We start from the raw sequence: 12,166 nt of genomic DNA on the forward strand, positions 1-12,166 counted from the left end.
TCCTTCAGATTCTGACAGGCTGTCTTGTACATTTTGGCCAGAATAGAATAGATAAACCTCAGTCTTTATCAACTGTAGGCCTGAACTTTTTCTCACCAGGAATCTCTTTCCCTCACTCTCTCGTCCAACACTTTGGTGACCATACCATGTAGCAAAAGAACAAAATGTGTCTTGTGTGATTACTAGTTATCTTCTTGTTCACATAAATTTGTAGTAACTTTGTTAAGAAATCCTTCAAATTTGATCACTGCTTTTTTGTTGAATATGATCCCAAGTGATTACATTTTCATTTAATTCCTTTCCCTTAAGAGGGCAACACTTTAGGAAATTTATACATTTAAACTAATATTCTTGGGATTGCCATCAATAGGGAAGGTTTACATTATCTTAGAGAATGTGGAATGGGAGTAATTTATTTTCCTCAAAACCACAAAAATGTGACAAAATCCTGGTTTCCTGATCCTGGTGGAATTCTCTGCCTTTCAGGCTGCTTCATAGAATTTTAGAAACTGGCTGAGTTATGAATTTTTATTTGTATAGATTTCTTTTTTTTAAGATTTTATTTATTTATTTATTTTCCCCCCAGAGCCCCAGTAGATAGTTGTATGTCATAGCTGCACATCCTTCTAGTTGCTGTATGTGGGACGCGGCCTCAGCGTGGCCGGAGAAGCGGTGCGTCAGTGCGCGCCCGGGATCCGAACCCGGGCCATCAGCAGCGGAGCGCGCGCACTTAACCGCTAAGCCACGGGGCCGGCCATGTATAGATTTCTTATGTATTGTATACTAAAATTATAAACAATGACCAAAACCTGAGCTTTGGAGAATTCTGAGGGAATTAGTTATTTTAAGTGGTCATTTCCTACAAAACAATTCATACCTTTGTGAAAGTTTTTTAAAGAATTGTTATTTTAGGACCCGGCCCAGTGGCATAGTGGTTAAGTTCGTGCGCTCCGCTTCGGCAGCCCGGGGTTCGTGGGTTTGGATCCCGCGTGCAGACCTACACAGTGCTTATCAAGCCATGCTGTGGAGGCATCCCACATACAAAGTAGAGAAAGATGGGCATAGATGTTAGCTCAGGGACGATTTTCCTCAAGCAAAAAGAGGAAGATGGGCAATGGATGTTAGCTCAGGGCTAATCTTCCTCACCAAAAAAAAAAATTGTTATTTTAACCATATACAAAGGAAAATAAAATTTATTTCATAGGTTTCTCCTTAAACGTAGTAGACTGAACATAACTGCTTGCCGATTTACTTGATAATTTACTTGATGTGGTATTATTTTGCTTTAGTATGTAATATAGTGATGGCATTAGAACTTTTTTTGTTCCTCTAACATTTATTGAATACTTAGTGTAAGCCAGGTGCTGCTCTAGGCATGATGTCTATAGAGTTATGTGCTAAGTATTCCCATACTGCAGTTCCTTAAGTTCTTGGCTGCATTTTATGGTTTCTCCTTCTGGTCACTATCTAGCATAATGTTAAGAGCATAAATTCTGGAAGCAGACTGTTACAATTTGAATCCTGGCTCTGCTACATACTAGACGTGTGACTATAAGTTATATAATCCCTCTTTGCCTCAATTTTTGCATCTGTAAACTGGGGCCAATGTAACCTACTTAATATGGTCGTTGTGAGCATTAAGTAAACACAGGTAAATGTTTAAAACAGTGCCTGGCACAGAGTTAGTGCTGTATAAAGTGTTAGTTGTTGCTACTGCCGTAAATACTGCTGTTACTGTGACTTCTCAGTGCTGTCAAGCAGGCCGACAGCACTTTCTTTTTAAATTTCTTTAATCTGAGAAAACAGGTAGCTAAGCTTGCTAGCACTAAATGAAAAATAAGAGTAAATTGTGTGAAACCTGAGATGCCCGTTCAAGAAAGCCAAATGCTCTATATGCCTTGGCATTACATTTTGGCTGCTGACAACCTTTTTTCCTTAGACACAACTTGTAACAGGTCATGTTTGTAAATGAATCTTGAATAAGAAAAAATAGAAAGTAAAAATTATCTTAATAAATAGGACTTGTTTTTTAGGGAAAAAGATCTTGAAGAAGCTCTGGAAGCTGGAGGTTGTGATCTTGAAACTTTGAGAAATATAATTCAAGGGAGACCACTGCCTGCTGATCTGAGGACCAAAGTTTGGAAGGTAACTGGAAACTAAAATGAATAAAATGTAATCACTTAAGAATAATATTTGAGAATTTTTATTTTCAGTTGTCTTAGTTGCAGAAGACTTTATTATCTTATGAGCATGCCACATCTGGAAAATTTATCAAACAGAACAACTTACTAAAATGTGTGTTTCTGTAGTGTTTGGTATGTTTAACCATTTAGGTTTGAAAGGTAATATTTTCTCTTGTAGCTATTAAGCTACAAGACATTTGTGAAGATTGTTTAATGAAATGGGAAAATGCAACCATTGAATAAAATAGGATATATAATTGCAGGTATGGGATGATCTTAGCTATGTTGAAAAAAGGTGTGGGTGGGGAGTGGGGATAGGTCTCTGGGTGTTTGAATTACAGGAGATTTTCCTTTGCTTTATTTTCTTTTTTCTTTTTTTTTTTTTTAAGATTTTATTTATTTATTTTTTTTCCCCCCAAAGCCCCAGTAGATAGTTGTATGTCATAGTTGCACATCCTTCTAGTTGCTGTATGTGGGACGCGGCCTCAGCATGGCCAGAGAAGCGGTGCGTCAGTGCGTGCCTGGGATCCGAACCCAGGCCGCCAGCAGCGGAGCGCGCGCGCTTAACCGCTAAGCCATGGGGTGGCCCCTCCTTTGCTTTATTTTCCTCTTTAACTGGTCTCCAGTGCATTTGTATTATCAATTTTTAATTTTAAATTAAGATTTTGTTTTGATTACAAAAGAAATACTTATCTTTGTTAAAACATATATAAGCAAAAGATAAGATAAAAATCTTCTGTTATCTACTATCTATAGGTAAAACACATAATAATGTCTTGATGTATATCTTTTTACTTTTTTTCCCCTCTGCACGTATATATGTAACAGAAATGGAATAACTATACATAGCATTCTGAATGTTTTATTATAGAAATTTAAAACACATATAAAAGTAGAGAGAGTTGTATAATGAAAGCCTGTGTTCATTAGCTTTAACTGTTACCAGCGTTTGCCTGATCTTGTTTGATTAGTATTCCCATCCTTTCCACCCCACCCCACCCACTGGATTATTGTAAAATAAATCCTTGGTAGCACACTAAAATACTTTAGTATGAAAGTGTAAATTATAAAGACTTTTAAAATAACCGTAATACCATTAATCTTAAGGTATTATGTTAATTCCTTAATGTGTCCTCATAACGGCAGAAGGGCTGAGGGAGCTCTCTGGGGTCTCTTTTATAAGGGCACTAATCCCACTTGTGAGGGCTCCACCCTCACCACCTAATCACCTCCCAAAGGACCTGCCTCCTAATACCATCACTTTGGGGATTAGGTTTCAACATAGGAATTTTGAGGGGGATGCAAACATACAGTCTATAGTGATCAATAATGTTGGCCTGAAATAAATTTATGTATGTAATTATGTAAATATTTTGTGTAGTTCATTCTGTTCACTGGATTGACATGAAGTAGTAAAATTTAATGGAAGAGGATTTAAAATAATTGCATTGGTTCATTGTGATATGACTAAGGGGTCAGCATTTGGTGGAGTGTGGATATGTTACTTTGTAATATTTGATGTATGCATTTTTATTCCTAAATGTAGGACTTTCCATTATTACAGCATATTTTCCAAGAATGAGAAATAACATATGAAGCTAGTTGCTTTTTTTTAATCTTTCTTCCAGATTGCTCTAAATGTTGCAGGAAAAGGCGATAGTTTGGCATCGTGGGATGGTATTTTAGACCTGCCAGAACAGAACACTCTTCACAAAGATTGTCTAGAGTTTATTGGTAAGTTTAATAATTGTTTTCAAGCAGTGAAGAATTTTGGAAATAATTTTTGGTGGAGGAGTCACTCTTTAGTAGAATTACCTTGTTATAATTTTGCATATATTGAATTTGTACAGGGCTAGTAAATAGTTTTAGAACTTTTCTTTTGAAATTCTTATGAAATAAGGTCTAATATTTTGAGAAAGCCCAATTTTTAGTGTTTCTTTTGCCTCATATGTTCAATATTCAAGTACCTTTGTAGTTTTGTTGCAATTTTAAAATTGTTCTTTGTATAATTAAAGACCTGTTTGATTGTATACAGTCCTCAAAGAGGGCTGTGTTTCAAAAGTTTATCTGTAAATCATAGGTCATGATCTGCTATACAAAAACTGTTGTAAATCATGAGTGAATAGATTTCTAGTCACCCCACAAGATCTTTTTCAAGATTAAATTAATTTAGTTTATATTTCTCTTCTTAATTCATCTATAGCCCATTAGTGTCTTTTTGTTTTTCTTTCCATCATATTTTAAGGAAATTCTTGATTAGATCGGCTTTTGTGCGCTAATCACAACGGAAATGTTACTGCTGGTGTGGGCAGAGGAAAGGGCATTTGGTGGTGGAGAATGAATCACTTTCCCTCCCCTCTGACAAAGCTGTAGTGGTAGCTGCCCATCATGGGGTAGATGATAATCTGTTGTTTAGAAAATACTGTTTTGCTTTCCAGGAATTTAGGTTATGCCTACCTTTCCTGCCCCTCTACTTCAGATTGTCCATTCTTATGTTTAACATATATATAGGTCAAGTATTATTAAGTTAGTAAATACTGAATAACTAGTAAATACTGAGTAAGTATAAGGAAAAACGTGCTTTCATGTAGTTTTGTTTTGCTCTTGACGTGCTCTAAATGCACTGAGTGTTGTATGTTTGTAAACAAGTGTTATGTCCAGTAACTGAGCCTCGAACAGACCCTTGGTAACTTTATTTTGACACTTATTTTCTAGACCAGCTTTCAGTGCCAGAAGAGAAGGCAGCAGAATTACTTTTGGATATTGAATCTGTAATTACCTTTTATTGTAAATCACGTAACATTAAATATAGCACGTCCCTTAGCTGGATACATCTACTCAAACCGTTGGTGCATCTTCAACTGCCACGCAGCGATTTATACAACTCCTTTTATGCTATCATGAATAAGTACATTCCCAGGTAAAATATGATTTAGTTATTACAGTTTTAAAAATGAATAAAGGTCTAGTTTGCTTTGAACTTGTTATTAGATGTAATTTGGTGGTAAAGTAAAAAGTTCAAATAATGTTTAAGGCTGTTTGAATCATTGTTATTTGATATTATTTTTGTGGTTATAAACATTTTTTAAAGGATTCTTTAGTTAAGGATTTGTGCTTCTAGAGTTTATATGTGCAGCATAACTCTTCATACTTTTTCGGTGGTATTCTATTTTAATTTCTTTACCTATAAAATAAAAATAACATTATAGAGTTTAAGTGAAAAGTAAAAATTTTGGAGTGCTACCTTAAGTGAGGTGCTGGAGTTACAGCTTGGAATGTAACCCTAGAAATACAGCTGGTGAACAAGTCACTAGCAACGTGCTGAGCGTTAGGAAGGTGCAATATAGAGTGCTATGGGAATGCAGAATGGGGGTGACCTGACTTGCCCTGGAGGTCAGGGACGGCTTCCCTGGGCAAGTGACACTTAAGTTGAGACTAGACAGATGTGTAGGTGGTTGTGGTGGTGGTGGGGGAGTGGCAAGGATGGCACTTATGAGGCCAAAAGGAGTTCTTGTAGTTCCTGGTGCTATGGATCAGGTAGTCAGGATATTAGAGCCAAAAGGAACTTTGGACATGATCTAGACTAGTGGTTTGGATGCACGTTGGAATCACTGGGGGATCTCTTAAAAACCCTGATATCTGTTTGCATTCCTGTCAAACCTCTGAGGAGGGCACCCAGGCATCAGTGTTTGTTTAGAGCTTCTCAGTTGATTGCGGTGTGCAGCCAAGGTAGAGACTCGCTATTCTGGAGCTTGGTAGTTCAATGACTACCATTTTTTACCACTTTCTTTGTGATAACACACTCTACTAGGTGTAGGTGCTTTGTGTATTTTCTCATTTAAACAGTGACCACTATAAGGTAGGTGTCTCTGATTTACAACTGCAGAAACTGAGGCAAAGTAAGAGAGAGATTAAATATCTAGGATTACGCTTCTGGTGTGTGGCTGAGTCAGGATTTGCACCTAAGTTTGGATGGACACCTATGCTTTAACTAATATGGTTCTCCACCCTGGTTCCTTGTTAGAATCAACTAAAGAACTTTTTCTTTTTTTCTTTTTCTTCAGTAGCTTAAGGTATCATTCACGTATCATACGATTCATCCATTTAGAATGTACAATTCAGTGGTTTTTAGTATAGTCACAGAGTTGTGCAACCATAACCACAATCGTTTTTAGAACATTTTCTTCACCCCCAAAGAAACTCCGTACCCATTAGTAGTCAACTCTCCATTTTCCCCCAACGCTCTCAGCCCTAGGCAACCACTAATCTTCTTTCTGTCTCTATGGATTTGCCTATTCAGGACATTTCGTATTAATAGAATCATAAAATATGTGGTCTTTTGTGACTATCTTATTTCACTTAGCATAATGTTTTAAAGATTCATCCATACTGTAGCATATATCGTTATTTCATTTCTTTTTATTGCTGAGTCATATTTCATTGTATGCATATACCACATTTTATTTACTCATTCAACAGTTGATGGACATATGGATTGTTTTCACTTTTTAACTATTATGAGTAATGCTGCTATGAACATTTATGTACAAGTTTTAGTGTGGACATATTTCATTTCTCTTGAGTACGTACCTAGGAGTGGAATTGCTGGGTCATATGGTAACTCTACGTTTAACCTTTTGAAGAGTTGCCAGACTTTTCCACAACTGCACCGTTTTACACTCCTACTAGCAGTGAAGAAGATCCCAGTTCCACGTCCTCCTCATTATATTTTTTATTATAGCCAGATTAATGAGTATAAAGTGGTATCTCATTATGGTTTTGATTTGCGTTTCCCTGACAGGTAATGATGTTGAGCATCTTTTCATGTACTTAGTGGCAATTTGTATATCTTCTATGGAGAAATATCTGTTTGGCCAAAGAATTTTTAAAACATACTGGTCCTTGAAATTTCAAGTTACCTAGGACTAGGTAGAGCCTAGGCGTAGATATTTTTTAAAAACCCCAAGTGGTTCTGATGGACACTAGAGTGGAGAACCTCTGTGCTACCCTGAGGCCGTAGTGTCTCATGAAAGGAAAATAGACCCAGAGATCCCAGGAGACAGGGCTAAGGTCATGGTAGAGCTGAGACTGGAATTCGTATTTGGGAGTCATTCTCTTATACTAAGTCTGTCAACTGCTTATATTTTAGCTTATATTTTACCACCTCTTGGTGTAACAGAACTAGTAATAGCAAGGGACATGATGTTCTAGCTTTCTGGAATGTTGGCGGTGATAGTAGTAGAGGCAGGGGGTTTTACGTTGAGCTATGTAACACACTGTCTTGTCAGGTTCCTCCAGTTACTGTTTCCGTGAATTACACATGTAACGCAGTATTCCAGCCAGGGTCAGCCTTAATGGCCCTGGATAGAACACAACCCCACAAAATGCTGCTAGAAGAACTTTATTATAATATATCTTCTTCTTACAGGTTCACATCTACCATGGGTAGAATTCTGTCAAGCAAAGTGCCTTGCATGGAGAGTAACTTTGCAGTACACAGCTATTAAATGAATAGATGCTGTTGCAATGGCAGACTCACTGCAATGTCCTCCTTTTTCTGAGGATAAGACCACAAACTAGGCAGTTGTTCCTTATAATTTATGTTTCTGCTCTATTCACTGCCTGTTTCTGTGTTTTGCCTTAGCAGTCTGTTGCCTTGCATTTATGGAATGGGGGAAGTATTCAGACTAAGGAGGGAGGTGATCTTGCCATTATGAATCCAGTTCTGTCTCTGGGCATCTGAATTACCAACCTAGGGCCTTCTCTACAAAACTTTCTGTCTTCTGCAGTATCAAAAAATGATAGACGGTCGTACCACATCCTGCCTTTGACCTCAGATCTTGGTTTTGTAGAAATTATTTTTCATCATTCCCACTTGAATAGCATTTCAAAAGATTCTCTATCACTGCTATTATGTAAAAACTATCACATTCATTTCATTAATGTTTTTACAGGAAGCCTTCTACCTTATTTCAGTTCCTTACAGTTTGCTTTTTTAGAGACCGTACCGCTACCAAAATATCACTTGTTGACATATCAAATTATATGTATGGAAAGGTAGTATGGCATAGCCAGACTTTCTCTTCTGCTGGGCCTGGTGGTCTAGTGGTTAAGATCTGGCACTCTTACCACCACGTCCCAGGTTTGTTTCCAGTCAAGGAACTCCACCACCTGTCTGTCGGTGCTCATAATGTAGTGGCTGTGTGTTGCTGTCATGCTGAAAGCTATGCCACTGGGATTTCAAATACCAGCAGGGTCACCCATGGTGGGCAGGTTTCACCAGAGCTTCTAGACTAAGACGGACTAGGAAGAAGGACCTGACCACCCATTTTTGAAAAGACTGGCCATGAAAACTCTAGGAATAGCAGTGGAGCATTGTCTGCTACAGTGCCGGAAGGGGAGAAGATGGTGCAGAAAGACCAGGCAGGTTCCCTCTGCTGTCCACAGGGCGCTAGGAGTCAGAACGATTCAGCAGCACTAGCAACAACAAATGGTTTAAAGCCCAGTTTCTGTGTACAAATCTTAGCTCCATCACGTCTTAGCTTTGTGACCTTGGGTGAGTTACTGGACCACAACTAACCCTCAGTTTTCTCATCTGTAAACTGGGGATAACAGTAGTATCTATTTTATAGGGTTGCTTGTGAAGATAAAAATGAGATAACTTTGTAAAGTGCCTATTACAGTGTCTGGCACAGGATATTTCCTCAATGAATATTGACTTTTATTATGATGACCTGTACTTTGAACTGTGTACGTTTTTACTGATTCATTAAACACAAGGGAACAAGGCAAGTAGTAGTCCAGTTATTCAATAAGGTGAGTGTGTGGCTTCTCCTGGAATTCACTCTGAGCACCTGGTCCCCAGGCTACTTAACAAATTAGCTCTGGATCCACTATTTTGACATGTTCCTCTGTGGCCATTTCAGACATGTACCTGTGCTGAAGGACATTCCTGATTGAGTACATTAACTGCAGAGCTAACTCAAAGCCTTCCTGGGAGTTTCCTCTTATTTAGCAGGGAGGAAGGGGGCTGGACTTCTTCAGGACTCTCAGTCCTTCTTTTGGGATCAAAAACTTATCAAAATAACCTAAGTGGACCTGCCATTTTCAGTGGTCCCTATAGTCCTTTTGCTTGAGTGCATCCTGGGTTCACCTGGAGAGAATCTCCTTAGATTTCTCTACAAACGTTCTGACCAGTCAGGTGTGTTAGGTATTAGCAAGAGAGCTCCCTGGTTGTATCAGGCAGGCTTGCTGTGAATGCTGTGGTGCTCAGGGGTTCTGAAGGTGGGAGAGGAGGTGGGTGTTGCAGGAGGATTGGTTATTGATAGGATCATTTCTCACCTATTAATGCAAGAAATCTTGCTTCTCTTGTCTTTTAGGGATTGTTCCCTGCAGGGGAGACCATTTCATCTTTTCCGGTTACTCGTCCAGTACCACGAGCCTGAGCTCTGTTCTTTGCTTGATACAAAGAAAATTACTCCAGACTCCTATGCGCTCAACTGGGTAATAAAGTGAAAGTAGGAACGCTTCATGAAAAATAGCTTTCTGTAAAACTATAGTTAGGGTTTTTTCCCAAGAAAGAGAAAGCAAAGTACTAAATTATAGACTGTTACTCCTTAAACCAAAGGAGTAAAATTATTGGCGCTTCAGAAATAGTTTTTCTTGCTTTTTGCTTCTGTCAGCTCAGATTATTTAATATGGAGTTAAGCCTTTTGTTGTTTGACATATATATATGTAAATATATGTGACATATTTACATCTATATAATATATATGTATTACATGTATGTAATATATGTAAATATATATATCAGTTCACTTTAAAACTTTGTGTGATTTAATTGTTGATGGTGTGTATAAGAATTGATATCCAGTTGTGAGGAAAATGACTTAAGCTTATCAAATGATCAATATAAAAGAATATAAAGTACATCTCAGTGCTTTGTCATTCTATATTTGTATTTTCAATGGGAAGTTTTATTCTAGGTCAGTGGTTCTCAAATCTTTTGGTCTCAGGACCTCTTATACAACATTTAGTGAGGATGCATAGTTTATATGGATTATGTTGGTTAGAAATTAAAACTAAGAAATTTTATATATTCATTCATTAATTCATTTAGAAGTAATAATAAGTCCATTACATGTTAACATAAATAGCCTATTTTTTAAAATGAATAATAACTATATTTTCCAAAAGAAAATTAGTGAGAATGGTGGCATTGTCCTATATTTTTACAAATCTTATTAACATTTGGCTAGATCACAGAAAGGTAGATTGTCATATCTGCTTCTTTATTCAATCTGTGATGATACCACAATTCATGTAGCCTTTGGACAATTCCATTGTTTATTTGTGAGAGAATGAGTCTGAAAAAGGCAAATGAAGTCTTAAGTATTATTTTAAAAATAGTTCAACCTCACAGACTCCTCTGTAAATACCCTTGGGGACTTCCAGGGCTCCTCAGACCACACCTTGAGAACCGCTCTTCCAGGTTAACTTGAAGATCTTTCTAAGACAATGATTGGGTGCTGGAATAATATATATTCAACAATTAAACATATTCCTTGATCATATCTTACCTAACTTTTCTTCAGAAAGAATCCCATCTCTGCCACTTACTGTGTGATTTAAGACACTTAGCCTCTAAGCTGCAATTGCTTCATCTGTAAAATGGGAATAATAATAGTACCTATCTCAGAGGGTGATGGGATGAGTAAACAATCAGAAAATGGTAATTAGAGAATCCTGACTGGTTTCAGCTCTGGCGTACTAAATCTCAGACTGTAGCAGCCTACTCTTTAGTTCCCTCTTGGCTATAGTCTTGTCACTTGGAGTTAAAATAATAAAATACATATAAAATTGTGGTTTCTCTGAGATTCATATGTTTCTGTAAATCTACTTATTTGTGTTGAAGTAAGAAACTATTTCTTTGAAGCATCCTAATGCTCAGTAGAGGTCTCTCTGGTCACATCATGCCTAGGAAATGCCATATCTGTTGCCAGAACTCTGAGTTAGTACTCAGTGCTGGTAGCAGATTTTAACTGAGTACTAAAACAACGGATTTCTCTTCAGTTGATGCCCCAAATAGTTCATTCTTGCTACTAGTATCATGTCTATGTAATGGAGTCTTTTTTTTTTTTTAATCATGAGATAAAACAGTGAAAACTAATTCCTAAACCTTGAGAACCCATAACTGTGAGCAATGCAGTGGTAGCTTTAATTTAGCTAAGAGAGTTTAATGATGACCACAAACTGCTATTCTGTTTGTATTTGCATCTTCTGTATTTGTAATAGTAATTTTTTAAACAACAACAAAAAACAGTAGTAGCATTAGGTACTTTTAAAAGCTTTGTGGTCAAGTGTAATGGCAGTTACATGGGCTGTGGAGTCTCAGGCATTTTTTTTTCGTCCAAACACCAACACTTACTAGCTCTGTGAGCTTGAGAAAGTTATTTAATACAAGTCTATTTCCTCACCTATAGAATGGGGAGAAAAATGTCTATGTTGAAGGCCTGTTGTGAGAATATTTAAATACAAGATATTTAATTAAAGATATATAACAATAGTTTAGTACCTGGCACAAAATAGACACTAAATGTGTGTGTTCCCATTAGCTCCCTTTAGCCTTTAAAAATATTTTAAATTTAAACCTCTAGATGGAATTGTTTCTGTATCTAATGAAAATTGAATGACCTCAAAATATCAATGAATTCATGCAACTTAAAACACAATTGGGCTTGACAGAAACTTGCAGATGAACAACTCTTTTATTTGAAATAGAAAGCCGTTCACCTTTATATTGTCATTAAAATTTTATTAGGTGCTCTTAAATTACCACATTTAATACTCAAAATTACCTTATAAGTTAAATACTGTAATAATTATGCTAGTTACCCTTATAGAGCTCGTGGGTAATTATGCTAGTTATTATGCTATGGCAGATATGTGCTAGTTACTTTAGATAGTCTAGGTTATTTCTGTTT

The 12,166-nt window shown here is 37.0% G+C and overlaps 1 protein-coding gene across 3 annotated transcripts in view; it reads left to right on the top strand.

The window, feature by feature from the left end:
* The window catches only part of TBC1D23 (TBC1 domain family member 23), a 54,518-nt gene that overhangs the window by 14,837 nt on the left and 27,515 nt on the right, over nucleotides 1–12,166 (top strand). For all 3 annotated transcript variants that reach the window (XM_058555684.1, XM_058555682.1, XM_058555683.1), the window contains exons 2-5: nucleotides 2,034–2,145; nucleotides 3,812–3,917; nucleotides 4,899–5,103; nucleotides 9,563–9,686. In XM_058555684.1, coding sequence (XP_058411667.1) covers nucleotides 2,034–2,145; nucleotides 3,812–3,917; nucleotides 4,899–5,103; nucleotides 9,563–9,686 — 547 coding nt within the window. The remainder of the gene's footprint in view (nucleotides 1–2,033; nucleotides 2,146–3,811; nucleotides 3,918–4,898; nucleotides 5,104–9,562; nucleotides 9,687–12,166) is intronic.

Source organism: Diceros bicornis, chromosome 15 (genome assembly GCF_020826845.1).
Source record: "Diceros bicornis minor isolate mBicDic1 chromosome 15, mDicBic1.mat.cur, whole genome shotgun sequence".
Classification (NCBI taxonomy): domain Eukaryota; kingdom Metazoa; phylum Chordata; class Mammalia; order Perissodactyla; family Rhinocerotidae; genus Diceros; species Diceros bicornis.